General features: G+C 37.7%; 1 protein-coding gene across 2 annotated transcripts in view; it reads left to right on the top strand.

Annotated features, from left to right (window-relative positions):
* The window catches only part of syt7b (synaptotagmin VIIb), a 113506-nt gene extending 87348 nt beyond the window's left edge, over positions 1-26158 (top strand). For both annotated transcript variants that reach the window (XM_057350823.1, XM_057350734.1), the window contains 7 exons: positions 16937-17060; positions 18292-18559; positions 19202-19371; positions 22376-22490; positions 23482-23681; positions 24092-24214; positions 24334-26158. In XM_057350823.1, coding sequence (XP_057206806.1) covers positions 16937-17060; positions 18292-18559; positions 19202-19371; positions 22376-22490; positions 23482-23681; positions 24092-24196 — 982 coding nt within the window. In that variant the 3' untranslated portion in view covers positions 24197-24214; positions 24334-26158. The remainder of the gene's footprint in view (positions 1-16936; positions 17061-18291; positions 18560-19201; positions 19372-22375; positions 22491-23481; positions 23682-24091; positions 24215-24333) is intronic.
* The last annotated feature ends 793 nt before the right edge of the window (positions 26159-26951 follow it).

Here is a 26951-nt window from a genome sequence, read left to right as displayed (position 1 = left end):
TCGCTTAAAAAGAGAAACGGTTAGCACACAAGACAAACCAGAGGCAAGATGATATTCCACAGTGTAAACAGAAAGCAAGCTAACACGCTATTGCTATGCTAACGGCGTTAAGTTAACTATCACTTTTGGTTTAGAATCTTCAAGTAGATAACAAGAACAGGGTTATTGAGATATCAGGATAAGTTAGCAACGACAATAAAATACAATAATATTAGAGCGAAGTGGTAAAAGCACTGATACAAACAAGCCGCCGGCAGCGATGCAGGAAACAGGAAACTGCGTGACCAGAAGGTTGTGGACTCGTGACCAGAATGATGACAGTTGTGTGCTAATCAAGTTCTCAAACTCATCACAGAATCGATAGTTGTTGTCTTGGTGTGGTTCAGTTGGTGTGCTTTGACTTTTGATTTTTAACATTCAACATGTTCAGTGTTACAGCCTTACAAACAGAGTGAAAAACAGTTTATATTGATTTGTTTATTTTAGCATTATAACAATTAAAAGATCCACACTAGTGAATGCAAATGTATGTGTTTCTTATTCGTGTGAATAATCTTGTTTCTTTGTTTGCCTTATTTGGTCTGTTTTATTCATCTTTTTAAACTTTTTTCCTAACATCACGTACTCCACTTGTTAATCTCTCTTTCTCTGTCTCGCTGTGATCTGTGTATGAGGGAGGTGATAGGGATCGCAGTGGGTGTATGCTCATTATAAGAGAGTGTAGTTCTTACTAAAAATACACTCCTCTCCATCTGGCTGACACACACACAGTGTTCTGACTTGTGCTCTGAGAATACGTCTTGACTCTATAAACACACATCAACCCACACAAACACTCTATAATTTTTACAAGCACTTTATAATCAGACACACACGAGTTCAGCAGAGACGCTTATGCTGAGTTCACACCAAATTTAAAATTAAGCGATTTGCGCGAGTAAATTATAAAAAGTGAATGCAGAGACGCGAATAGACGCGAACTCGCAGCAGGTGATGCGAATGACGCGTATCGGGCGGCGCGATTGCCACGAACGCGCGTCAATCTCGTCTTCCGCGCAAATTGAACATATTTGTCAGCTCGCGTCACTCACGCAAAAATAACAAACTTTTACCGTGAGTAATAAAGAGCGCGGAACGGGATTGTTCGCGTTTGGTGTGAACCCAGCATTAGGTCTTCGCAACGCATCTCGTTCTCTCCGTTTTGGCCTTCTGTCCACACCAACATGGCGAAGCTTTTTGAAGACGCTCTCAAAAGTTGATGCATGTGAATACGCTGGTTTCACTTTGTAGCATGGACTATAAAAATCGGATGCAGTTGTTTTACCTGCTCTCTGGTTTGATAGTGTTAATGCCTGTTAATACTTCAGATTGCATTTCTTTAAAGAAGAAAAAAAGTTGCGTTTAAAATTGTGATTTCTTGATTTAAAGAAATCTGAGAAATTTGGTGGTTCTTTAAGAAAATTTGAATCTAAGAAAATTATCCTTGATTTTGTAAAAGCTTAAAATAAAGTTTTATTGATTAACATTACTTAATGCTTTAGCCAACATGAATCAGTAATAAGAAAAATAATTTACAGCATTTCATGGTTTATGTTGCTCATTGTTGCTAAAAACAGTTGCTCATTGTGCAGTTAATAAAGTTAACAGACAGATGTTAACTTTTTTTAATGCATCACTGAAAAAAAATGTTACCTTTTTTAAAAAACTGTTTTTTTACAGTTTTTTCACGCATATTATGCAAAAAGCTGTAATTTTACCCAATTTTTATACAGTTTCTTTGTATTTTTGAAGTACGGCCAAGAACCTTCAAATTACAGAAAAAGACTGCAAATTTACATGAAAACAGTGTGGAAACATGCTAATGTTCCTATAAATATTTTTACCGGAAAAAATTGCTATTTTATGTAATATTTCTGGCGCCCCAGCTTCCAGAAAAAAATCGTTTTTTACGGGGGTTTTTTTTGTTAAAATTTTATTTAAATTAACATGAACTAAAATGTATAAATGTTGTAAAATTGTTGTTCGGAGTTAGTTCATTTTAATATGGTTAACCAGATTAACCTTATTATATTACCAAACTGTATTATTAAACTGTGTTATTATTATGATACCTCATGAGGATATTTCAGTTATTTTTCGCTGCATTTTGGCATTAAAGCAAAATATACGAAAGGTTAGAGCAAACATCTATAAACAGCATGTTCACCGAGAAAGATTTTTAACCCTGGCCATCTTTGCCCTGGCCGCAAAACCACATTTGTCTTCCACAAAGAGAGCGAACACAATCTGATTTTTGAAAACGAACCGCACAAAAGAATCAATTCTCGGAAATGTTTCTGACTTCCCGACACTGCGGGGAACTGAGAATAGCGTTCCACGTGTGCATTATTAAAAATATAACAACTGCTCTCAGACTGCCCGCTTCCACCAACAGCTCGCTTGAATACCACCCACTACTGTCCACAAATAATGCATTTCATCCTGCACAGCAACAAACCCTAATCCGGTCCCATGAGAACAGTGTTTGTAAGTCATGACTGGCTCTGACCTGCGGCAGTGCTTCCTCGTGGAAGTGTGTATTTCAACCCACACTGCCTTCAGCTATTGTTTTCCACAAACCTATTAACAACCGGAATCATTTATCCTGGAAGGAAGTTTCCTCTCAACGGCCTGTCGCTCTGCCTTATGTTGACATATTAAACTCTTTAAAGGAAACACAATAACACAAATGTAACACACAGCAGCCTGAGGCGCTGTGGCGCTGAGCCCGTCACCTCCCATGTGAGATATGGGCGAGGGCTGGTCTGCATGTGTCACTGGGACACGCCCACTGAGAACTGTCAAATCACAGGATCCCAGTGCTTGCTAATGGCTTCTCTGAGGGTGAAATCTTGACGAAGAATACAAAAGCATTGTTTCAAATCATAGTGAGCTGTCTAAATTAAGGGAGCATCCTATTTTGAATGGACCTAGATCACCCAAAAATGAGAATTATTTCTTTGTTTACTTACGCTTATGTCATTCCTGTATGACTTTCTTTCTTCTGCAGAACACAAAAGAAGATATTTTTGAAGAATGTTAATAACCAAACCCCATTGAACCCCATTGACCCCCAAAACCACAGAGACATTTCTCAAAATACCTTCTTTTGTGTTCCACAGAAGAAAACGTCATGAACAGGTTTATAACTAAATTGATCGAATTTTTACAATTTTTTTTCCTTTCATTAACCCTCCACTCAATTGGCAATCTTAAAATTTGACTGAGCTTGTCTCGGTGCGTTCTGGGTTTGCCTCGTGCAAGTAGGATCAATGCGATGCTGCCACAGATTTTGGGCCCAAATGTATCGTATATGACAGCATCATTTTCCTCCCTGCTATTTTGGTACAACCCTTCACGTCAAGAGTGTGCCAGCGATGGCTAAAAATGCCACCTAGGCGTGATTATCCTGATCATCTCGGTACTGACCTTGTGTTTTCCACACCTCTTAGATTTCCCTTTGCAATCTCTCTCTCTCTCTCTCTCCGTTTTTGTTTCTCTGTCTCTTATCCTCTTGGCTGTCTCGCTTTCTGATTGGAAAGGGTGTCTGTCAAAGCATCAGACTGTGATCAGAGCTCACCCCGTCCCTCTGGGGTCTGTCTGGAATGGTCGTCATGGAGAGTGTCCTTGCTCTGCTAATAACCGCCTTCAATCATTCCACTCAGCGGCTGGGCTGTTGTCACTGGGTAGGGTCACACCCACCCGGCCCGCGGCCTTCCAACAGAACAGAAGAGCAATTTCATTCATTGCAGTTGATTATAAAGCAAAAACATGTCAGGGAAAAAAGAACTGAAATAATTGTGCCAATAAAATGGGATAATAATAAGCATTATTTTGTATGCCATAAGCTGATGGAAAGAGTGCAACACAATCTTGAGAGGTGGGAAGTGACATTAAAGCTACAATCTGTGATTTTTTTGTCTAAGAATAAACAAAAAATCTGTTATTGTGCAAATACATGAAAAATACAAGTGTTCAAAACGGTCTTTTTATCTTCCTCCAATTCACGACGGTAAGCTTATAAAAATTATTTATAAATTGAAATAAGTTTACTCAACTTCAGCTCGCAAGAATAAGTGTGTAAGTTGACCTGTAACTTTATGTTCCAAGCAGAAATGGCAATAAGGAGGTGAAAATGAGATATTGCAGCTTTTAAAACTAGATTGAGAGGTCATCATCACAAATCTGTGTGGCGAATTGACAAACTCGGTTCAATATATTGACGTCTAAAAGCACTTTGGGTCATTTCTGATCAATTTTACAGCCATGATAATGAAACTCGTAAAGCCAGCCTCCTTTCTTTAAGAATAAGCCTGGAAATCAAATATATAAAATCTCATTTTAAAAGAGATAAATAAAAATGTGTCCAAATTTTTAAAAATACAATTACATTTTAAAACAATTTAAAGCAGTGCTTCCCAAACTCTTGTCCGTAGCGGTTTTGTATGCAGGCTATGGGTTGCATAATGTTTGAATATTCCAAATAAAAATAGAGTTTTAAATTGTAAAATATATTTATGATATATTATATTATATATTATAGACTTAATAAAATATGAAGTCAAACTTTAGTAATGTAGTATGCTATATTCCGTAGTTTTAATTCAATTCTTAATCAGTAAATTCCTAAACTGCAGTACACTTCAATACCATAATAATGTTCAGAAATTTGCACAAATAAAATAAAAAATTTGACAAAACAACCAAGCTGTTGCTGACGTAAAATCATCAACAACTTTCATTTTGCATGAACTTAAAAAGCATATAGAATGCAAACTTCATTCAGTAGCATCTTCCATTACAATAGTTCCGCTTGTCTCTCTCTCATGGTGGAGATTGTCTATATGTAGTTCAGCTCATCATGGACTAGGTCACCAAAAACACCAACAGAGTGACTAACTCGACTCCTGAGAGGAAGAGGAAGTGACATCCTCATTCAGACGGTGTCTGCTCCCTTGACACCCAAAGCTCTTCATCAAAGCTCTTACTGTATGTTAAAATAATCATGCTTCTTTACTCTCTCAGACCCGTGTTCTCCTGTCTCCACCCTTCCGTGGCCCAGTTTGAAATGAATCACAGTTTAAAAGCGGCCTGAAGCTCCTCCATCGACCGGTTACGCTGCCCCGGTGCCCCACCGAATCAATCTGCTTCAAAATCATTCATCAGCGTAACGCCGTAGATGCGCGCGATATGAGAAATGTATCTGTATCAATATCCACCCGCCACAGCTCAATTATATCCTGCTATTATATTCTCCCATGTGAGGCTCTTATGAGCGTGATTATGATACAGGAGAGCATGTTGGACAATGTGTGATGATGAGAGGATAAAGCTGTATTATGATTATGGATTGGCATTGGGTTGCATTAGCGTTTTTGCGAGGCCGCTTTGATATGAGTGTAACATCAAATTCAACATCTGTACTGCCAGCGCTCCAGCCGAGTTTATATATTTGCCCCTCGTAGAGTTTATTAGTGGAGTTATTTGAGCATTGTGTAGCGCTCACAGTTATATGATCTACTGTACATGATCGACTCAACACTCATACAGACTTGTGAGACATGATTGGTGAGGATTAGTCGCATTTTTCAACACTGTGGGCCAACCAGCGTTGGGACCCATTCACACCAAGAATGATAACTATCAACTATATTAGCAACCACACTACTGAATGATAACATTACGTTTATTTTACGTTATATGTCTATTTAGCGTATACTATGCCTTTAAATTGAGAAGGATTTCTGAAACTTAGCTTTACAGTTACCGTAGTGTAAACGGTTATTTTACGTTATACATTTATTTTAGGTGTACTATGCCTTTAAATTTAGAAGGATTTCTGAAACTTAGCTTTACAGTTATCGTAGTGTAAACGGTTATTTTATGTTATACATTTATTTTAGATGCCTTTACATTTAGAAGGATTTCTGAAACTTAGCTTTACAGTTATCGTAGTGTAAACGGTTATTTTATGTTATACATTTATTTTAGGTGTACTATGCCTTTACATTTAGAAGGAACTTAGCTTTACAGTTACCTTAGTGTAAACGTTTATTTTACGTTATATACTTATTTTAGGGGTACAATGCCTTTAAATTTAGAAGGATTTCTGAAATTTAGCTTTACAGTTACCTTAGTGTAAACGTTTATTTTACGTTATATACTTATTTTTGGTGTACTATGCCTTTGCATTTAGAATGATTTCTGAAAGCTTTACAGTTACCTTAGTGTAAATGGACCCTTAGTTTCAGGCAAGTTTCTATCAAGTTTGTCCACACTTAAAATGATGCGATAAAGTCATAATTTTTACATTTTTATGTGATTAAATTGATCGTTATTTAAAAGATAATACAATTAAGTATTTAGAAAGTATTTAATAATAAGTATTTAATTTTTAATTATTTTTATTGTCAGCTGGATATTTTTGGAGGGGCCCAAAAAAAATCTGGGCTGGCCCTGACATATTTGGTGTTTAATTTACAGCTATGTGTAGAGGGATTTTGGACCAATAAGATTTCAGATTGGGCGGAGCTACACGCTGCGCCAGTTGCGGTTTTGCCCTACTGCTGATTTGGACAAAACATTTGTCTAAATAGTAGATTTTATCCTATGGCACGTTATCGCATTGTTCCTGGTTACAAAATACTGTATTTGCCATTCGCCCTGCCATTATAACAACTATTCATTCTGTATTTATTTATGTATGCCCGTCTAGTATGAAGTGTCGCCTCTTCGTGGATTCGTGTTTCTTTTTTCTTTTTATGATGCACTTATGATGTTGAGGAAAGGAGTTATCATAGCCATCAGCCTGTTCTCAGGCTCGGACATATAAACCCACGGACTGTCTGTTGACACCTGAGCGTCAAAGCTGTCCAAATTCCTATAAGGTGCCCGTCCATAGTAGGGGCAACTGACACCCATGTAAACCAACCTCAGAAAAATAAAGCCTTGAAATCCGTTCCTTATGAAATCAGAGATGTCAGCTGTCTTTGAAAAAACGTGAAGAAAGTTGTTAATACAGTGATGTTTAGTTAAGCTGATTTTAGATTTGAAATAGCTTGGCTAAAAAGGCAGCAGTGTTATTTCAAATTTCCATAATTCTTGTACATAATACACAATGTATGACTACCTGGACAAAGACGTCCAATATAATTAAAAAAGTCGTTGTGGTTTCTCTAGAAAGCTGAAAATGGGGTTACTGTCAAATCAAAGTTGTGTGCATTTTTAGTTTTTTATAACATCTGCCTATAGGGACTACAGTTGAAAATAAGCCAATTTGGCTATGGCATATTTTATGTTGATTTCTTTGTATTAACTGTATTGGCCCTGACTGAAAAAATTATATTATGCAGATGTTTGAATTGTGATGCAGGCTGATGGGACCCGTCAATGTAATGTCAATCATGACCAGAGTAACGTAAAGACAAACGTAAATGCAGAAACGGAGTTGCAGATTCTTGGCCAGAATCGTAAGAATCATGTACAGGATTTATGTGCTTATCAAAAGTCTGCTTGTGGGACTAGGGCTGCCCATCTTAGCCTTAATCTGTGTCTATGGAGAGAAAGTTTGAGAGAGAAATGAGAAGTTTGTTCTTTCCTGATCTGGGACACCAGGACCTTGAATGTGTTGTACAGTGTGAAAAAAGCTGGGTTGTTTCAACCCATATTTCATTCAACCCAGAGGTAAAATGTTTTTTGAGTTAAGAAACTCCAAACTATATACACATTTTTTAATGCATCTTACCGTTAAAAAATAGAGCTGTCAGTATAATAAACAACTGTAATTATTTCCAGTAAGCAAAATAACTAATAATTATTATTAATTAATGTTAATAGTATTTAATAATATTATTAATTAATGCATTTAATATTAATAATTAATATTATTAAATGTGTTCATTAATATCTTAACACGTTAACTTTGAATGCTGCAAAACTGTATACTTTCCATCACGTTGTGGACCCTTGGGGGTCTCGGACCCCAGATTTAGTTGTTTTCCAGCTCGGAGTTGATGTAATGAGCAATTTGTTTGCTGTCCATGGTGCTGAACTCAGTGCCGTGGACACACAGGAGCTTTTCAACAAGTGATGATCCCTGAACATCCTGCCATTATTCAAATACAGGCGAGATATATACATAAAAATATATAAAGGATGCCGATACGCATCTTTTGACCGTGTCTTGCTCTCATTTATTCTGTCTGAGCAGTGATGGTGATGACTTTGGGCTCTCACAATTAAGCTCAGGTAATATTAAATGTCAACGTTTTTTCTCGGCTTCAACAATGCAGTCATTCCGAAGGTTAATGATGGTGAAATATCAGGCTTACAGTGGATCAGACATGGATTTCCAGAAACCTGCTCCCACATATCCAGTCCGCTGTGATCTTCCTCACCCCGATGTAACCGGATTCGCCGCTGTGTGTCATTTCAGTGCAGAAGCATTATGTCGAGACGGACAGTTTAAGTCACTGTCGGACACATACACACATGCACAGACAGCTTTGGAAGCGCTCAGCTGGGCAGGGCCATTTCAGGATCATCCTCCTAGTGATATGGAAATAAAGACCGGCCAAGCGTGACAGTATTGGGCTTAGCCTGCCAGTGTCCTCGGACACACGGGCGCAGAGGACATAAATACTGTTCGACACTGCCTGTACCCCAACACGCCAGAGTTCACAGAGGAAGATGAGCTAATGTGAGCTAGGCTACACGGATCAGCGGCCGCGATGTGCGCCGCATATGTGTCCGACAGGCCATTGGCACTGACTTTATCTGTCTGGGATATATTGCTTTCTCGGTTACGTGATTCACAGCTCTAGTGCTTTAGGTTATGTTGTGGATGTGTGATCTGCGCTTCTTATCTATAGTGCTGTTGTTCGGCTCTTTTTTATTGGATTAAGTGAATGTTTATGTGCTTTTTTGATGGCTCCTGTACATAAAACAGTGGCTCAAGGCTGGTTATCGTACGGCTTGCCATCCCTACAGGGTCCAGGCACGCATTGTGCATTTTGTTTATATTAAAGGGATAGTTTACTCGAAAATGAAAATTCTGTCATTATTTACTCACCCTTAAGTTGTTACAAAACCTTGTGAATTTAATGTTGCAACCAAAACAGTTCTGGGGCCCTATTGACTAGCATAGTGAGAAAACTACAACGGTAGTCAATGGTGTCCCTGGACTGTTTGGTTTCCCGCATTCTTCAAACTGTCTTCTTTTGTGTTCAACAGCACAGATTTATACAGGTTTGGAACAACTTGAGGGTGAGTAAATGATGACAGATTTTTCATTTTTGGGTGGACTATCCTATACTGTCTATACATTAAATCATTGAATTTGTATTTGAAAATATATCAAATAATACATTGTTCATTATATACATGTGACAATATATAAAAATATTAAATAGGAGGAATTGCCGCCCTTCACATATTGAAAAATGTAAGCATTTGCTTCCAATGTATGAAACTGTGTTATTTAATATATTGCATTGTATTTTCCAGTATATTCCCATATATCTTTTGCAGGGCAATTTATGATGATTTGAACATAAACATGAGTTGGACATGTTTTACTCTATAAAATACAGTATATATGCATCTCTTACTAAAATTGAAAAGAATATCAAGATCAGAAGATGTGAGGATTTATTAACCAAAAAATAACTTATTGTGATTTATAAATTGTGAAGACATATAATCCTGTTCCTTTAAGATTCCCTCTATGCGTGTGTGCGCGCATGCATGTCAGAGTCCTTTTAATTGCGGTGGAAGTAAAGAAATTGAATTTAAAATGAGATGTGGGTCAGCAGCTGTCCAGCTAACTAACAGAGACGTGCGATCAAATGAGAACCGCAGACGGGGAGATGTCAGCGTCGCCTTGACCACGTCTCGAGACACCCTGCGCCTGTTCTCTTCTCCTTATGCATCACATGCTGAACTTCACTCTCACTGCAGTACAGAAATCAACAGATTCATGTTTTCAAGACTTTTATTTTACGGTATAGTTCAATCTCAATTTTGTGTTAATGTGGTGTTTTTTCATATACACAAAGAAACAGCATTTTTAAATTGGCAGTCTTGTTGATATTAATGGAATTCTGCAAGGAGATACATATCGTGCTAAGCGAATTCATGGACTTCAAGAGAAGCAAACTACAAGTGAGAATGTTAATTTATCTGAGAAATACCTCAGGTAGGATTAGCAGATAATCTCTGTTTGGAGGTTCGCCCCTCAGAGACTCGATCTGATTTAATACGTGCTTAGAAAAATTAACGGGTTGTTTTGAATTAAACGCTAGCGTACGCTTCATACCGCACATATATTATTATATTTTTGCAGCTTGCTGTAAAATATTGGTCAGTCTGATTGGTCTATTATTAGAGATCATGCTAAAGAACATGTGGTTCAACACAATGACAAAACGAGGATTTATTTGAGCAAACTTGTCGTCATGTTCTCAGACGACCGATCATTCCACGAGTCCAGAGGTTCACTCGTGCGTCTGGGATTCTGCTCTCCACAGGCTGTTAGATGGGAACATCATGCATGATGCAGTGGCCATCTTCAGCATCTCATCCTCAGTCTCTCCACATGTTGATAGTTTAGATTCTGCCTCACGTATGTGTGTATCAACACGTCTTCACGGTGTCACGCTCATCTCGCGTGATCTTTCTATCTCGGTCGTCTTGCATTCCGCCTGTGTTCCATCACTATTTCTGTCTTTAAATCTGGAATTGGTATTTTTAACGGTGTATCAAATCACACTCTTATAGGGTTGTGAATCACTGTATCGAGAACACAATTTTGGGCACAAACTCTTGATTTAGTGAAGATTTACTGTAACGTTGAAGTGACATCCTTCTGGGTGTTTTTCTCAATGAAATGTGTTCTCGTCCTCAATTTCTTTCGTTTGAAAGCCTTCAACTGTAGTATGTGAACAGAGCGAGAAGCTGATGCTTACTGTTTTTTTTGAGAGAGAATGTTTCTTAGCACTCAAAAATAAGACTCCTACACAAATAAGTATATTTTAGCGTTGTTATATTAAGTATACTTGCGCAAACTTCAAGCTTATTTTGAAGTATACTTTAGTAAGTATGCTAATATCAATGTACTATTGACAGTGCTATTGGGATTAAATTGGCCCACTTTTTAGTTTCTGAAAGGATACTTGTAAGTACAGTATACTTAAGTGTAACAGTAGTAAACTGTGGGATACACATCTAGTTTACAACTATGGTTTTGTTTGTACTGCAGCTCTACAAGTGAACGTATAGATGTGGACGGCTTCATCTTAACAACATAAACAAACGTAACTGCATGCGCACTTTTGTGACCCCAACTGAACTTCCGGTACACATTCACAAACAACAGAGTGCCTGTAGATTATTTCTGATAACAATCAAAAGAAACCGAAGACCCGTTACTTGGCTAAACTTGTCTCTCCAATATTTTGAATTTAGACTGCGATACCAAGCTCAGCCTCTAGATGTCAGTGTACCACACGGTTTGTTTAAATGCGACCGAACTACAGGACCCATTCAACAAATTGTTTATTTAATACAATTATTATACAATAAAATAATCATATAAATTAATATGAACATAAATTAAATAAAATATAAATAGTTTTATTATAAGACACTAGCCAAACACAAACAGGAAGTTAACTGGGGGTCAGGCGTGCGCGTCCGATGAAACGGGATGGTTTACTAGTCCAATACATTCGGTACTACTCAGTACACTGTAAAGTATACTCTCATTATACTCATTTTGTAGTTTTTATTTAGCAAGTATACTATCCTTTAAATTAACCTAAAGGAACAGTTTACTCAAAAAAGAAAATTCTGTCGTGTATTACTCCACCTCAAGTCGTTTCAAACCTGTATACATTTCTTTGTTTGGTTGAACACAGAGAAAGATATTTGGAAGAACGCTTGTAACCAAACAGTTCTTCGACCCCATTGACTACCACAGTAAGAAAAATTACAATGGTCTAAAGTGCCCCAGGACTGTTTGCTATCCTACATTCTTCAAAATATCTTTTTTTGTGTTCGACAGAACAAAGATATTTATACAGATTTGGAACACCTCGAGGGTGATTAAATGATGACAGAATTTTTATTTTTGGGTGAACTGTCCCTTTAACCTCATATTTCTAGTTTACTATTTATATATTCTTGTACTACACTATTTCAGTTTTAATTGCAATTATTTGGGTCTGAATTCTTTTTACTTTAAATAGACAATTCAGTGTACTTTAAGTAAATTTGACAGTAAATTCCTAATATCATCACAAAACAAAGTAACTTTTGCTTATTTGGTCACATGACTGGGCATGCCCAAATCACATCACCAGTGGGTGTTGCTGAAAATCTGCACATTTTTATTGGAAATGAATGACAGCTGGTCATTTTGTCATGCATGTTGAACCAGCAGGTCCATTGCTAATCCCAAGCGGCTAAATGCGAGTGGAAACCTTTTATTAAAGACTGAAGCAAGAGCAAGAGAATTCCTCTTAGATTTCAAGTCTCTGGTGAAGAAAAGCGCACTAAAAGATCAACCTCAGAGCAATAAAATCAGCCTCCGGGGAGCAATAGTTTGAAAAGACAACGTCTAGTATCCGTTAAATCAGATTCACCCAGATTCGTATAACCACTGGAAAGCAAAAGGGCGTTTCCAACCAGATTTGTAGCTTTGATGTGCTGTGAAGATCTAATCTACTGCTCCGAATCCCAAATGTCTCTATTGTTTATACCAGAACCTCGATTATTCCCAACAACAGCTTTCTCCCACGCACATCCTCGCCTCGACTTCAACGTCCTTACAATTTGTAACACGATTTGGCCGACACGGAGAGCGTTGGGTTCTAATGATGCTCCACGCAGGGTTTGTATCACCCACTCTTTCTGGCAGTTGTTTCAGAAGAAATGATACGGGCTCAGGATTGTGTGGTCCAATTGCCTGTAATGATGATGATAATTGCAGACTCACAATGCAAGACTCACATTACTCCCTTGAATTAATAATTGGTGGGCACTTGGAAGTATCGCGTGTAAGCAAAAGTCAGGAAAGCAACATCCAATGAATTCCCAGGCATGTGCTAGGACGGAATGACCCATTTTTTAGAGTTTGATTTTGAAATATTTTCGGCAGGTTATAAAACAGCCAAAACTGGGTGAGTGGAGGAAACTGAACTCTCGATATTGCACTTTTAGTTTTAAACGTATAGTTTACCCAAAAATGTAGATTCTTGCATCATGTATTCACCCTCTTGTCATTCAAAACCTCTGGCTTTCGTTCTTCTGCAGAACACAAACGGAGATATTTTGAGGCGGTTTTGTGTCCATACAATGGAAGTCAATGGGGTCCAATGTTATTTGGTTATCTTCCTTTGTGTTCTGCAGAAGAAAGAAAGTCACAAGTTTGGAATGACATGAGCGTGAATAAATAATGATTGAATTTGTGTGTTATATTATAGGTTATAGTGTTAAAGTGATTTTATTCATTTAATACAAAAAGTTGTTTTGGTGGCTCGATACTAGGAATATCTCAGCCTGTACTACTACACTGACACCCACTAGCTCCGCCCAACAGGAAGTCGGCCATTTTGGTCTGGATTTTGCGAAACATCTCCTAAGGGATTCAATCACAACTTTCACACACTTGACTGAATTCAGATTTCTTTTTTGAAGCTTTCATGGCTTTCATACACAAATATCAATTTTACCTTCACATACTGTACATTTCATACACCAAAATCATTTCAAATCTTGAAATACGTAGATGATTTGGACCAGATAGTGTAGGAAAAGTATAGGATGTGTCTAAAATATATGGGAACTCCATAAAATCTGTTCAACCCCATAATGCACCTATGCCATTGGTTGAGAAAATGTAGAGCTGTAGTCTGTGGTGACGGTAAGTTCGGTGACGGTAAGTTCTTCAAAGCAGCTCAAATGTAAGAGTTTTGTTTTGTTGAACATTTTTTGCTCAATGCTTAAGTGCCGCATTCCCTTTATGTTATTTTGTAGTTTTGATAGCTCTGATAGCTTAAATGAAATGTCCATAAATTTGGCTGGCAGTGTGTCACCACATAAAGTTCTGAAAAAATATTTTGCCGTCCTAAAATAATTCTTGAGAAAACCAGCGTTCGAAACCATTGTATGTGGCCGTTCCAATTGAAGTTACTAACCAGCTGGCAAATAACTCACATTTAGTGCTTGGCAAGTCTTAACTTCGGAGCTTTGTGAGTTTATGCTTGCAGAACTTTTCAAATAAGAATTTTATTTTGGTAGTCAAATTCATATGCTTCATGATACATTTCATTTGACACGTACTGTATATGACACAGCATATGACACATACCATTTGTGACATGCTGTATCACGACACAATGTCAACTTGTTCTTCAAAAAAAAACTGTAACAGTAATGTACAGTAACTTACCCTGATAGCACACATCTGGGAGACGTCTATTTGATGTCTGCATTTAGTACATCTGCAAGACGTATTTTGTTGATTGTTTGCTCAATCAACAAAATAGTTGAAAAGTCTAAATAAGTTTGTTAACAAGACAACATTTTTTAGAGTCCTGACCTGAGGAGGCTTTTTGTGTGGATGATCTAACTTCAGATCAGTAGATCTTAATGCTGCTTTTTCTAACAGACACCGAGCTAACGGCTGCCGTCTGTTTTTCTGTTGTTGCTTTTTTTTGTTTAGATTGTCTAGAGCTTGGAAATGATGACTGGGTGTGTGATTTTTTTGTAAATTTAAGATTTCATTGTTAACCCTGATAGCACACTCCATCTGGCAGACGTCTATTTGACGTCTGCATTTACATCTGCAATACGTCTTGGGGACGTCTGCTGTCAGATGTCATATAGACATCTGTAAGATGTTTATGATTTAGAATGGATGTAAAACTGCTCTTTTCAAGATGTTTAGCAGATGTTACAGATGTTTTGCACAGCAGATGTTTTCCAGATCTTTAGCAGACGTCTTACATACGTATGTGTGCTAGCTGGGAAAGGTGTCGATTAGGGTTAAAAACTGCGGTTGAACCCTGCAGGAAATGTTAATGTGGTAGAAGCTCCGAAGACCTCCTGACCTTCCAATGGATGGATTTTATTTAGAGAAAGCTTCATGCATGTTTGCTTACAAAGGGCACATCTCTTCCAGGTCACCCTAAGGTTACTTGTTCATGCTGAAATAAAAAACCCATGGGACATAGATATTGCATAATTGATGTAGTGGGAGGAAACATGTAGTAGCTTGGGATGTGCACTACAATATGGCTAAATCAACAATGTCTTGTAAAAAGGATAAAAGAGCCATTACTGTAAGCGAGGTAATCTAATATTTTTGATTTACAGACAATATAAAAATCCCTATCAACCAATATTTCCAAATGCATGTTTCTTGTGTTATTGTGCTTCATCAGTGCACTTTATTCAGGGGCGTAGCCAGCATTTTGAAAGTGGGGGGGACAGGGACACCCTAAGTTGACTTGACCTTTTTATATATTAATATACGTATTGTATATATGTATATTTAGGAAATCAAGATTAAGCTGATTTTGCTGCTTCAGCAGGACATTGAGACTTTAATTCACCGAAGCAGCATTCACCATTCACCGCCTACAATTTGAACTGCTAGAGAGACAGACGGGTTTCAATTGCAAATACAGCTATTCAAACGTTCTTTTTAAGCACAATGTGTGCATCTTTTCTTGTTATAGATACCCAAACTGCGCTAAACATTTACGCACACGCACATGAATCAATCGCTGTGTGGTGAGTGACACCGTTCTTCTCCATGATCCAACCGCAAAGTTTAGCTCTGAACTTTTATCCTGTAAAACACAGGTTTGCACCCTAAATAGTGCCCTTACTTCCACATACTCTTATCATCGACATACCAGCATGTTTGTAATGCGTGTATATAGGCCATACCTTTATAAATCAGTGCCGAGGGACCCATTTTCAGGTGTTGCCACAACAGTAGACAACAGTACGCTGTTCCCGTTTCCATGAAGCTAGATACGCATCCACGAAAGACGATTGGCCTTGTGATTGGCTGAATGTTAGTTCATTCAAATCTATGTAACAAACTAAAGAACGTGGACGGGAATGGTGGAGGCGGTGTGTCGAATAGCGCGGGGGAGAGAATCATCTTTATCTGAAAGTGAGGGGGACATGTCCAAAGCGTATTCTACGCCCATGATTTTATTCCAAAGACAAAAATCGTTTCACATTTAATGGATAAGTTTATCTCTTTCAAGAAGAAAAGAAGAAATGCAGAGAGAAATCCTGCACTACATTTTCACCCTACCCTATTTTGCTACTTCAACGTATAATAGACCAACATGCTTCATATTGACTTTTCAAACAACTTTGTGTCACGATTTTCTTGTCGTCCAGACATTAAATAGATGGTTTTGGAAGAAGTCATTGTGGTGTTGTGGATATGAACGTCTTACTGCACAAATGACTCAAGAATGTTCAGACGGAGACAAACTCAGACGGGGTGTTAAAAGCATGACGCCTCTTCCTGTCATTTCCCCCGAGACGCTATGTCATTACATCATGAGTTTCTTTTGCTAGTGACGACTCGCACCTCCCAGCATTCCACACACTAGGTGCGCTTGCATCCTCCGGCCGTTGCCGTGCCAACAGCACTTGTTTCTTCTCTGTTTCTTTACCCCCGGGGATAAAAAGTCAACCCCCTCTGGCAGAAACTTAGCAGAAATAAATGCCTATTTGTGCTGGACTGTAAACATTTTATCTGGATGTTAACAAAAGTGTCAGACATTTACTTACTAGATTAGCAGAAATGTACACAAACGTATGACGTCTAGCAGTTTGGTGACACTTTCCTCCTGTTGTTCTCTCTCAGACCTGCCGGTAACAAAGCCGGCAGCAGCCCCAAGGGCCAGACACCGGACGAGAGCAACCGCCGGACAGACGCCAACTCTTCCATCTCGGACCTGGCCAACTCCGTCACGAGCGACATGCTGATGGTAAGAACACTTTCCCTGTGTACTGTCTCTCGAAGTTTTCCCTTCTCAACTTTTTGAGAAGTTTTTTGAGTCTCGTGGTTGGGTGCGTATCCTTTAAACACAGGCCTACGTCTCGTGTAATTGGTGTTCTCCTTCAGGGCGGTCGGTCGCACCAAGAGCTGTGTCAGGAAGGTCTTGCCTCAACCCGAGGCTGATAATTAGGTTTGGTACATTGTGTTGTGAGTACCGTCAGGGCTGGTGTCATCACGTGGGTGGTAAGGCGTCTTTTAAAAGAGATGGTGAGGACTAATGATGGTGTTTCCTCTTTAAAAGAGTGCCAGATGCTCTTGTAGCTTTGAGTACCCCTCGGGAGGAATCGGGCACTGGGCATGGCACGTCCAATTAAGCCCAACATTCAGTTAAGGTCCTGACACGGATGAGAGTTCATTAATATATGCCGTCGGTTGACAGAGCCCTGTTAAGTGATGGATCGCAAAGGTGTTTGTAAAGACCACCGACCAACTTTTTATTGCAAAAGTAATAGTGCGAACATTTTTGGTAGATGCAATGTTTCTTTGTAAATATCGTCTATTATTTATCTTGCGACTGCAAAGTAACGCAAAATATCGCGTCACATTTAAAAATAATTCAACACAGGCATTATATTAAAACTGCTATCTGTAACCTTTGCCTCTCTACCGCCACCTTTGTTTGAAACATAAAATTGCATCTTCCTTTACATGCTAACCTTTACGCTGTAAAAAAATTCTATTTGAAAACTTGTGTTAAAAAGCTGCCTTAAACTTAAAGGTTAAACCATATTGGCTTTACAACACACTTGAAATTAAATTGTATTAAACTGACTTATAAAATGAGGTTGAAATGAGTTAAACTATAGTTAAAAAAGGCTAAAAAAACTTTTTAATGCATTTGAATATAGTTAAAATTCGGGTGACTTGTAAAGCCAATTTGATTTAACTTAAAGGTTTAAGGCAGCTTTTGAGCTTAAGGAACGTTTACAGTGTACGAGGTTAAAGTTAAATGACGTCAACCTGACATTTCCGATGAAATCCATTATTATAAACTAACCATTGTGAATAGATATGAGGTAAGGAGACAGTTTTCAAGACTGATACTTGCGATGTTTGTTTATTTTAACCAAAAAAAGGTACGCATCGAAGCTTTAATAAATGATTGAATGTAAAGTGTTTGAGCGGTTGAACAATAAAACTCTACCCCATCTGTTTGTAAGTTGTCCCCAGGCTCTGAGGAAGAGGAGCACGAAGGGCCCGTGTGCGAGAAGCTGGGTCGCATTCAATTCAGCGTGGGCTACAGTTTTCAGGACTCCACCCTAACAGTGAAAATTCTGAAGGGTCAGGATCTACCTGCCAAAGACTTCTCGGGAACTTCAGACCCGTTTGTAAAAATCTACCTTTTGCCAGACAAGAAGCACAAACTGGAGACCAAGGTCAAGAGGAAGAACCTCAACCCTCACTGGAATGAGACCTTTTTATTTGAAGGTCAGGCCCTTACAGTATTCAACAGCACACATACCCTGAATACTTTGGTCTTTCTGACCTTTGTGGAGGGTTTTCCTTTTTGCAGACTAGCCTATAGATTTATTAGGTATGTTCTATTACAGGAGTCCCACGTGGTCTTGAAATAATTTATCGGTTCAGTAACAATTATGCAGAGATGATATAAGTGGAACTGTGTGTTCAGATCATTCCAAAAGTAATAAGTAAACTGATTATTTTACGAATGTAAAGCGCAATAAGTGGTGACTTGGATGTTTGCAACTAAAGGATTAAATGGAAAGTTTACCAAAAAATTCAAACTTCTTCATCATTTACCCACCGTTATGTCATTCAAAACCTGTATGACTTTCTTTCTTCTGCAGAACACAAAAGAAGATATTTTGGAGAGCGTTGATAACCAAACAACATTAACCCTATTGACTTCCACTGTATAGACAAAATTCCTGAGACATTTCTCAAAATATCTTCTTTCGTGTTCCACAGAACAAAGAGTCACGTACAAGAACGACATGAGGGTAAATAAATGATGACAGAATTTTTCAAGCTGAGGCTGTTTTATACATCAGCAGACCTCATATTGATCGGTAAACTCATTTAGGTGCGATACTTTCATCTGTCTCTCAGGATTCCCCTACGAGAAGGTGGTGCAGCGTACGTTGTATCTGCAGGTGCTGGATTATGACCGTTTTAGCAGAAATGACCCTATAGGAGAGGTGTCCCTCCCTCTGAACAAGATTGATCTGACCCACATGCAGACCTTCTGGAAAGAGCTGAAACCCTGCAGCGATGGAAGTGTGAGTATGTGTGTGTGTGTGTGTGCGCGCGCGTGTGTGTGTGTGTGTGTGTGTGTGCGTGCGTGCGTGCGTGCGTGCGTGTGTGTGTGTGTGTGTGCGAGAGTCAATTAAAGTTGACTCTGGTGCTGTACTTAAAAGGTTCACAAATGAACAATAAGTAAGATAGATGTTTTTTTATGCTAAAAGATCTTAGAGTCTGGGATCGTACTGTAATACAATGGAGGAGTACAATTTGACTTTTTTATATAATAAATCATTCAAAATAATAATAATAATAATAGTTGAAATTAAATTCCCCCCAAAAAACATTTCACCATTTTACAAATCTGCCTATCTGTCACTTACATTTTTACTTAGCCCTTTTATGACGTTTATGCTTTTATTATTCAGCTAATGTTCATGGGTCTAGTAGATCCACGGCATTATTTTATTAAAATACAGTCATAAAGATTTATGTAAGAAAATACTTTAAATAAATACTTTACCTATAAAATAATGTTACCCTTTGTTCCAATTACAAGCAGCATAAACAGCATGTGTATTACTTGTCATTTACCTTTGTTAAATCACACAAAAAGTTTTTTTTATCTATGATATTTAAAAATAAAATTAGCCTATATATTAATCATCCTCATGCCGTCCCAGGTGTATATGACTACCTTCTTTTAACAGATCATAATCAGTTATATTGAATAATATCCTGGCTCTTCCCAGCTTGGTGATGGAAATGAATAGAGACCCAGTTTTTGAAGCTCCACAAAGCACATACAGTATATTCGTCCTAAAAGTAATACATATGACTCCAGGGTTACATGTCCATGGTTAATACATGTCTCATGAGACAAAACCACACATTTGTGAGCAAAAATAAATTCATATTTTAAACTAATTTAGTCACGTTTTGATGTAAACAAGATTATCACTGTTCTCACTCAAAACGGCTGCACACAGGCTCGACGAATCTCATCTTTTGAATCTGGGTCTCTGTTCATTGCCATTTCCAAGCTGTGAAGAGTCAGGATATTATCCAATAGAACTCTGTGAGCAGTGTCGATCCTAGACGTCTGGGGGCCCTAAGCAAACTTGTGAGGGGCCCTTGTACAAATAATTAAAATTAGATAGAAACATTCAACTGTAAACTATAAAAAGTATACAAATAATAAATCAATTGACACACTTGAAGACTGAAAGACAAAAAAACATTAAACTGACAGTAAGAATAAGAAAGTATAACATTTTATTCAAACCCTGATGCGCCGCTCTGGAACCATCTACTTGTCAAACAACTATAACACGCAAACGCTGTTTTTAATAACCAAATGAGTGATTTATTAAGTAAACATAAGTAAAGTAAACTAAGCATGTCGGAGCCAGGTGGTCGAGTGGTTCGTGCTCCGACATATGGCGCCGGTGCGTCCTGGGCGACGAGTTCGAATCCCGGCTCGTGGTCCTTTCCCGATCCTACCCCCCTCTCTCTCATCCACTTCGCTTCCTGTCCTCTCTGAAAAGAGTCACTCTCTCTGTCAAAAAACGCCAAAATAAATCTTAAAAAAATAAAATAAATAAAAAAACTAAGCATACGAAAACACATCAATAATTCTCTAAATGTGATGGCACAAACTAAAAATTACATATTATCATGGGCAAACGAAATAAAGATACTGAATTTGTAAATCTGTACTGGATAATTGTTTTGTACTGTAAGTATTAATTTATTGCATAATCTGGCAAAACTAAATAAGACGTTAAAAAACACATGGCTTCTTGTTCTTTTGCTTCTCGTTTTTGCTGTTTTTCCCCCTGCTCCAGACGGATAGCTTCATCTTCAAAGTTGAATCCACAATTTATAAAAATAGTTTCTTGTTTACAATAGTGTTTTTTATTCGGTACTCAAGGGGGCCCCATTGGTGGTGCCGGGGCCCTACGCACGTACTCTGCGTTTAGGAAGGATCGGCTCTGTCAGTGAGTAGACTATAGACTAATTTTATTTTGTTGGGTGAAATGTTTCTTTTAAGTAAACATTTAAAAATATTATTTTAATATTATTTTAGTTTGTTGAGAAACATTTCAGGATCACATGTACACTAAAGTTGAAAGAAAAGTGGTCATATATCATTTAACTTAGGAATGTCAGACAATTGAATGGCGAGATTGACCAATCAGAATTAAGTATTCCAGAGCGCTGTAAAACAGCATTAAAGATGTAGCAGAAAACCACCTCTTCAAATCTAAAGCGTCAGAGAAAGGATGGAAATAGCTATGGTTGTTTATTTGCATAGAAATTAGCTAAACAAACTAGTGCGTGTGTGTGTGTGTGATGGGAAGGTGTAACTGTGTGAATTACTGTATGTGTGGTAAAATTTTGCAGAAATCTGCAGGGAGTTCAGAGGAAATCTGCACAGTACAAAAACAACAGATGCCTATAATAGTCTCATAATAGAGTCCAAATAGCAGAAGTGACTAAAAGGACCTGATTGGGGCCAGGGAAAATAATACGATAATTGTACGGTGTGTAGAGTGGGTGGTGCGGAGCCTGTCGTGCCTCAGTAATGACCCTTTTGAGTGCTGTCAAATCTTTTTGAGCCCTTTGTAGAGGAACAAGAGATGTTGAAGTGTGATGTTGAACTTCTCAGTTAAGGGTTCATGGCATTGGCCTTTAGAAAGTCTTCAGCTGGTACATTTCCTCCATCACCTGCACTGTGGTTTGAAGTAAAACCAAATCTCTTAAAAGATAAAGTGATCAAGTCAGAGATAAAATAACAACCTAAATGAAAATCCAATTGGAATAACAAATCCAATGAGATATAATGTTTCATGTACAATTAAATACATTATGGAATATACAGTCCAAGATATGCATCAGCATAAAAACACAATAAAGGTAAACCAGCAGTTCATTTAAAAGCGCTTTTATCAGTTTACTTTATAGAAACCGTGATCCAGCGAGGTTCAGACCAATAAGACGATCATGCTGTGGTCTTTCTGTCTGTGTTGTTTTCATCAGGGGAGTCGAGGTGACCTGCTTCTGTCTCTGTGTTACAATCCCACGGCCAACACCATCACTGTGACCATCATCAAGGCACGCAATCTCAAAGCCATGGACATCGGGGGAACATCGGGTACAAAACTCGGCTTTCTTCCCTTATGCAAATATCTGGTGGACTTTTGAAGCTTATGTGGGTTGTTTGAGTGGAGAAGATACGTTGCGGTGGGGTGTGTCTCAAAACCTAGCGTCACCACACGTTTGAGTATAAAGTTATTCAATACCCTTACGAGCACATGGTTTATTCAAAATGTTTATTCAAGTGTGCCTTTAGTATACTTCCTTGAAACTGAAAGTATACTTTCAGTTTACATTTTATTTACTTTACATTAAGGTCCAGTGTGTCATTTTTTGGAGGATCTGTTGACAGAAATGCAATATAATATACATAACTATGTCTTCAGAGGTGTATAAAGACCTTACATAATGAAGCGTTATGTTTTTATGACCTTAGAATGAGCTGTTTCTATCTACATACACCGCGGGTCCCCTTTCATGGAATTCGCCATGTTGTTTCTACAGTAGCCCTAAAGGGACAAACTGATCTACAGAGCGTGCTTCGTAAATACGTTATCTCCTTCGGAAAAGAAGTGAAAACGTGACGACATCTTAGTCCTGTGTCAGCCACCGTAGTGCTTTGAAATGGAGGGGTGAAGTGAGCTGTTGGTTGCAATTCACAACCTCACCACTAGATGTCGCTAAATTTCAAACACTGGACCTTTAAGTACACTTGGCTTATACTGACACAAAAGTGTAGTATATTTGGTATATACTTGTACTCAATCTTAATATTTGGAAGTATTCTAAGTATGCTTGCCTTGTAGTTGTGTTTACTCTTTTATTGAGTAACCTATGAAATACTTTTTATATCTTTTTTTATAAATACTTGAAAAGGTGTAGTTTAAGTATAAAATTAAAACATAAATAAGAACATAGTAGTATTCTTAAAGTGCAGAAATATAATATTTAAACTAGTTAACTGTATGTGTGGTGTTAAGTTTCCCTTCGTAGGAACTGTAATACATTCTCATTAGCTGGGTTCAACTCAAAGCGTTTGTGTGTTTCAGACCCTTATGTCAAAGTGTGGCTGATGAACAAAGATAAACGAGTGGAGAAAAAGAAGACGGTGGTGATGAAGAGATGTTTGAACCCCGTGTTTAATGAGTCGTTCCCCTTCGACGTCCCCACTCACGTGCTTAGAGAGACCACCATCGTCATCACAGTCATGGATAAGGACAGACTGAGCCGCAATGATGTCATAGGCAAGGTGTGATGTCATGGGGCTATGAAAAAGAAATGACAGAAATGATATATTTGTATTTTTAAGACAGTGGTACATACAGAATTGATACTTGCATACTTGTTCTGAGATGGCTTAGATTAATATACAAAAAAGGTAAAACGTTTTTTTATTTTTATTTTAACATTTATTTCTTTTTATGAACCACTTTAACAATACGTGATACTAAACAGTAACATTTATATTATACTTTTAAATATTTTAAATTTGATTCATATATGAAAAATACCACACAGCGATAATTTATAAGTAATTATGTAAAAATTGTGTAATTGCTGCTAATTGGTTGTTTGTTCGGTTCCAATTATTTCAACCAAAAAACATCATAGCAAATCTTTTTATTTGTCTTCGTCTTTTTTCGCACGTCATAATTTTAGATCTATCTCTCATGGAAGAGCGGTCCAGCCGAGGTCAAACACTGGAAAGACATGATGAGCCATCCACGCACAGCCGTTGCCCAATGGCACGCTCTCAAAGCTTGATGGCCCCGCCCACAAAAAGTAAACAACACCTTCGAAACCCTGTTGATATGCACAAGTTTAAACACGGGTACCAAAAGCCATCAAACTTTCTTTCCCTCTCTTTCTCTGTCTTTCTTCCTTCTCAATTTTTCCTGCAGTTTGGTTTTGGAGACCTGCCTTTTTTCACAACTTACATTTTTTTCCGCCACCAAAAAAGAGGCTAAGCACTGCCAAGAAGACCGGGAGAGAAAGTCTCGTAAACGGACTCGTCTTCCTCCACAATTCCGCGAGCAGGGTGACTTCTATCATCGATCTTCAACCGCTGAACTTAAACCCTTTTAGCGCCACGTTTTTGCATCTCGGCAGTCCCTCAGCAACCACAGTGCAATACCTTGCTGAGGGAGGGACGACTTGGTTGTTTGTTGGACTTTGTCACCCCTGTATGTTTTATTCAGAAATGTGTAGAAATTGCTCTTTTGTTGGATCTCTTTGTTGTCTGTTTGTAATGTGGGTTATATTGTGTGACAGAAAAAAAGAGGTCTTGTTTAAAACGTACAAAAAAAAGGTCAACTAACGTCGACTGGATCAGTTCAGGTGGTTATGAGGAATGTGTTTGAACAATTTTAGAACATTCCAATATTAGCCTGAACAAAATAGTGGCAGGGCGACAAAACAGAGAATTGGAATATTGGAAGACGTCTGTGCAAAAAAGTGAGCACTTTAACGAACGCTGGTTTTACGTTCCGTTGCGTCTATAATGTTACCGAGAGGAATTTATCATTAAACGCAAGTAGAGCTGTCAACCGATTAATTGCATCCAGAATAAAAATTTGTGTTTACATAATATATGTCTCTGCACTGTGCATATTAATTTTGTATTTATAAACACACACATACATGTTTATATTTAAGAAAAATATAAAAATTAAATATTTCCTAAATATATATACATGTATGTGTGTGTATGTATACAAAATTAATATGCACAGTACATAGACATATATTACGTAAACACAAATTTTTATTCTGGATGCGATTAATCGCGATGAATCATAAACGCGAGTATGTAATCTTTTGGCTGCGGGTGCACAGCAGTGCGCATTAGCGTCTATAACGGTCACGTTATAGCAGAGAAAAGGTTTAAAGACAATCTTTGTGAGCGAGTTATTTGAAGTTATGTTTATAACTAGCTACCTGCAAAACAACAATAATTATTATTTGAACTTTGCCGCACCAAGGATGGTAACGTTTAACAAAGCCGTCATTTGTGTACATGCGTTCGGTTCATTTCAGTCCTGCAGTCAAACCGAGATGCCCAGTTCAAAATATCTTCCAGGGTAAAGAGCGATAGACAGGATAAAAATGAACGTTTGAAGTGTGAGCGCGTTGGAAGCCATGTGTGAATGTACTTTAATCTCAAGCATTCCTCGTGTAAAGTACCCATCTTGCACAGGATTGCATCAACCAGTATGCAATGACACTGCCAGTGTGAGTTCAACCGCTGCCAAAATCTTTCTCATTTGTTTTCCGACATTTCCAAAAGGGCTTAATGAGTTCTTAATGTCCCTTAAAAATAAGAATTTATCAAACAAATCTTGAGAAAAAGAAAAGGGTAAAGCGGAAACAGAAACCGATGTCATGTAATCGTACGAATTGTTTGTCACTTAGTGTGCGTGTGTTCATTTGTCTATGTCTTTATTTGTGTAAGCATTGAGGTTTGGATTATACAATGATTATACAATTAAGTTTCAAGTTACACTTAAATTTAATTTATTTTATTCTGCCTTCAAGTTTATTTAGAAAGTTCTTATTTGAAAGGATAGTTCACCCCAAAATAATTTTTTTTGTGGCGTTCCTAACTCGCCTTTCATTCCTCTTTCAAGAAATGAGATTTTTATTTTTTGGTATTACTAATTTGTCTACAAATTATTGAATCAAGATGCATTTTCTTGACGAGCAAAATGACCTAAGCAAATAAGTCTTGTTTTTAGTCAAAAAATATGAAATTTCAGTGAATTAGTGCTTAAAACAAGCAAAAAAAAATCTGCCAATGGGGCAAGAAAAATAATCTTGAATTAAGGTTGACCTTTTTCTTAGTCACTCAATTCAAGATTATTTTTCTTACCCCATTGGCAGATTTTTTTTTGCTTGTTTTAAGCACAAATTCACTGAAATTTCATATTTTTTTACTTAAAAACGACTTATTTTCTTAGGCCAGTTTGCTCATCAAGAAAATGCTTCTTCATTCAAGAATGTTTAGACATTTTTACTGGAAAATAAGAAAAAAGACTTCGTAAGAAAGTCATTTTTTGCAGTGTATTACTTCCTGACACGATTCCCAAATCAGCTCCTCTTAGGTATTGCAAAAAATATAAAAGGTAAACCTCCGAAAAATGATCGTTCTAACAACTTGAAGGCAGCGTTAGCAAAGTTGAAAGAATTAGTCCTTTAAAAATGCACGTATGAATTATTCACCCTCATCTTGTTTCAAAAGCACATGGCTTTCTTCAAAAAGAGAAAAAGCTGATATTGACACTGCCCTGCCCCTCACCATTCGTGCTGCAGAAGAAAGTCATTCTGCTTTTGAACAACATACGGTCAAATAAATGATCAAAACCTTTTTTTGTGAACTGTCCCTTTAAGAGCGATATAACGCGAGTTATGAATAGGTGCAGTATATAATAGCAATACTATCATCTGCTTGCAATTTCTGTCGTCTCTTAATGTGTCAATTACGTAACAGAGCAAAGGTAGATACAGAAAGGGAAGAATTCAA

This window comes from Triplophysa rosa, linkage group LG1 (assembly GCF_024868665.1).
Source record: "Triplophysa rosa linkage group LG1, Trosa_1v2, whole genome shotgun sequence".
Lineage (NCBI taxonomy): Eukaryota > Metazoa > Chordata > Actinopteri > Cypriniformes > Nemacheilidae > Triplophysa > Triplophysa rosa.
This window is presented reverse-complemented; position numbering and strand designations above follow the sequence as displayed.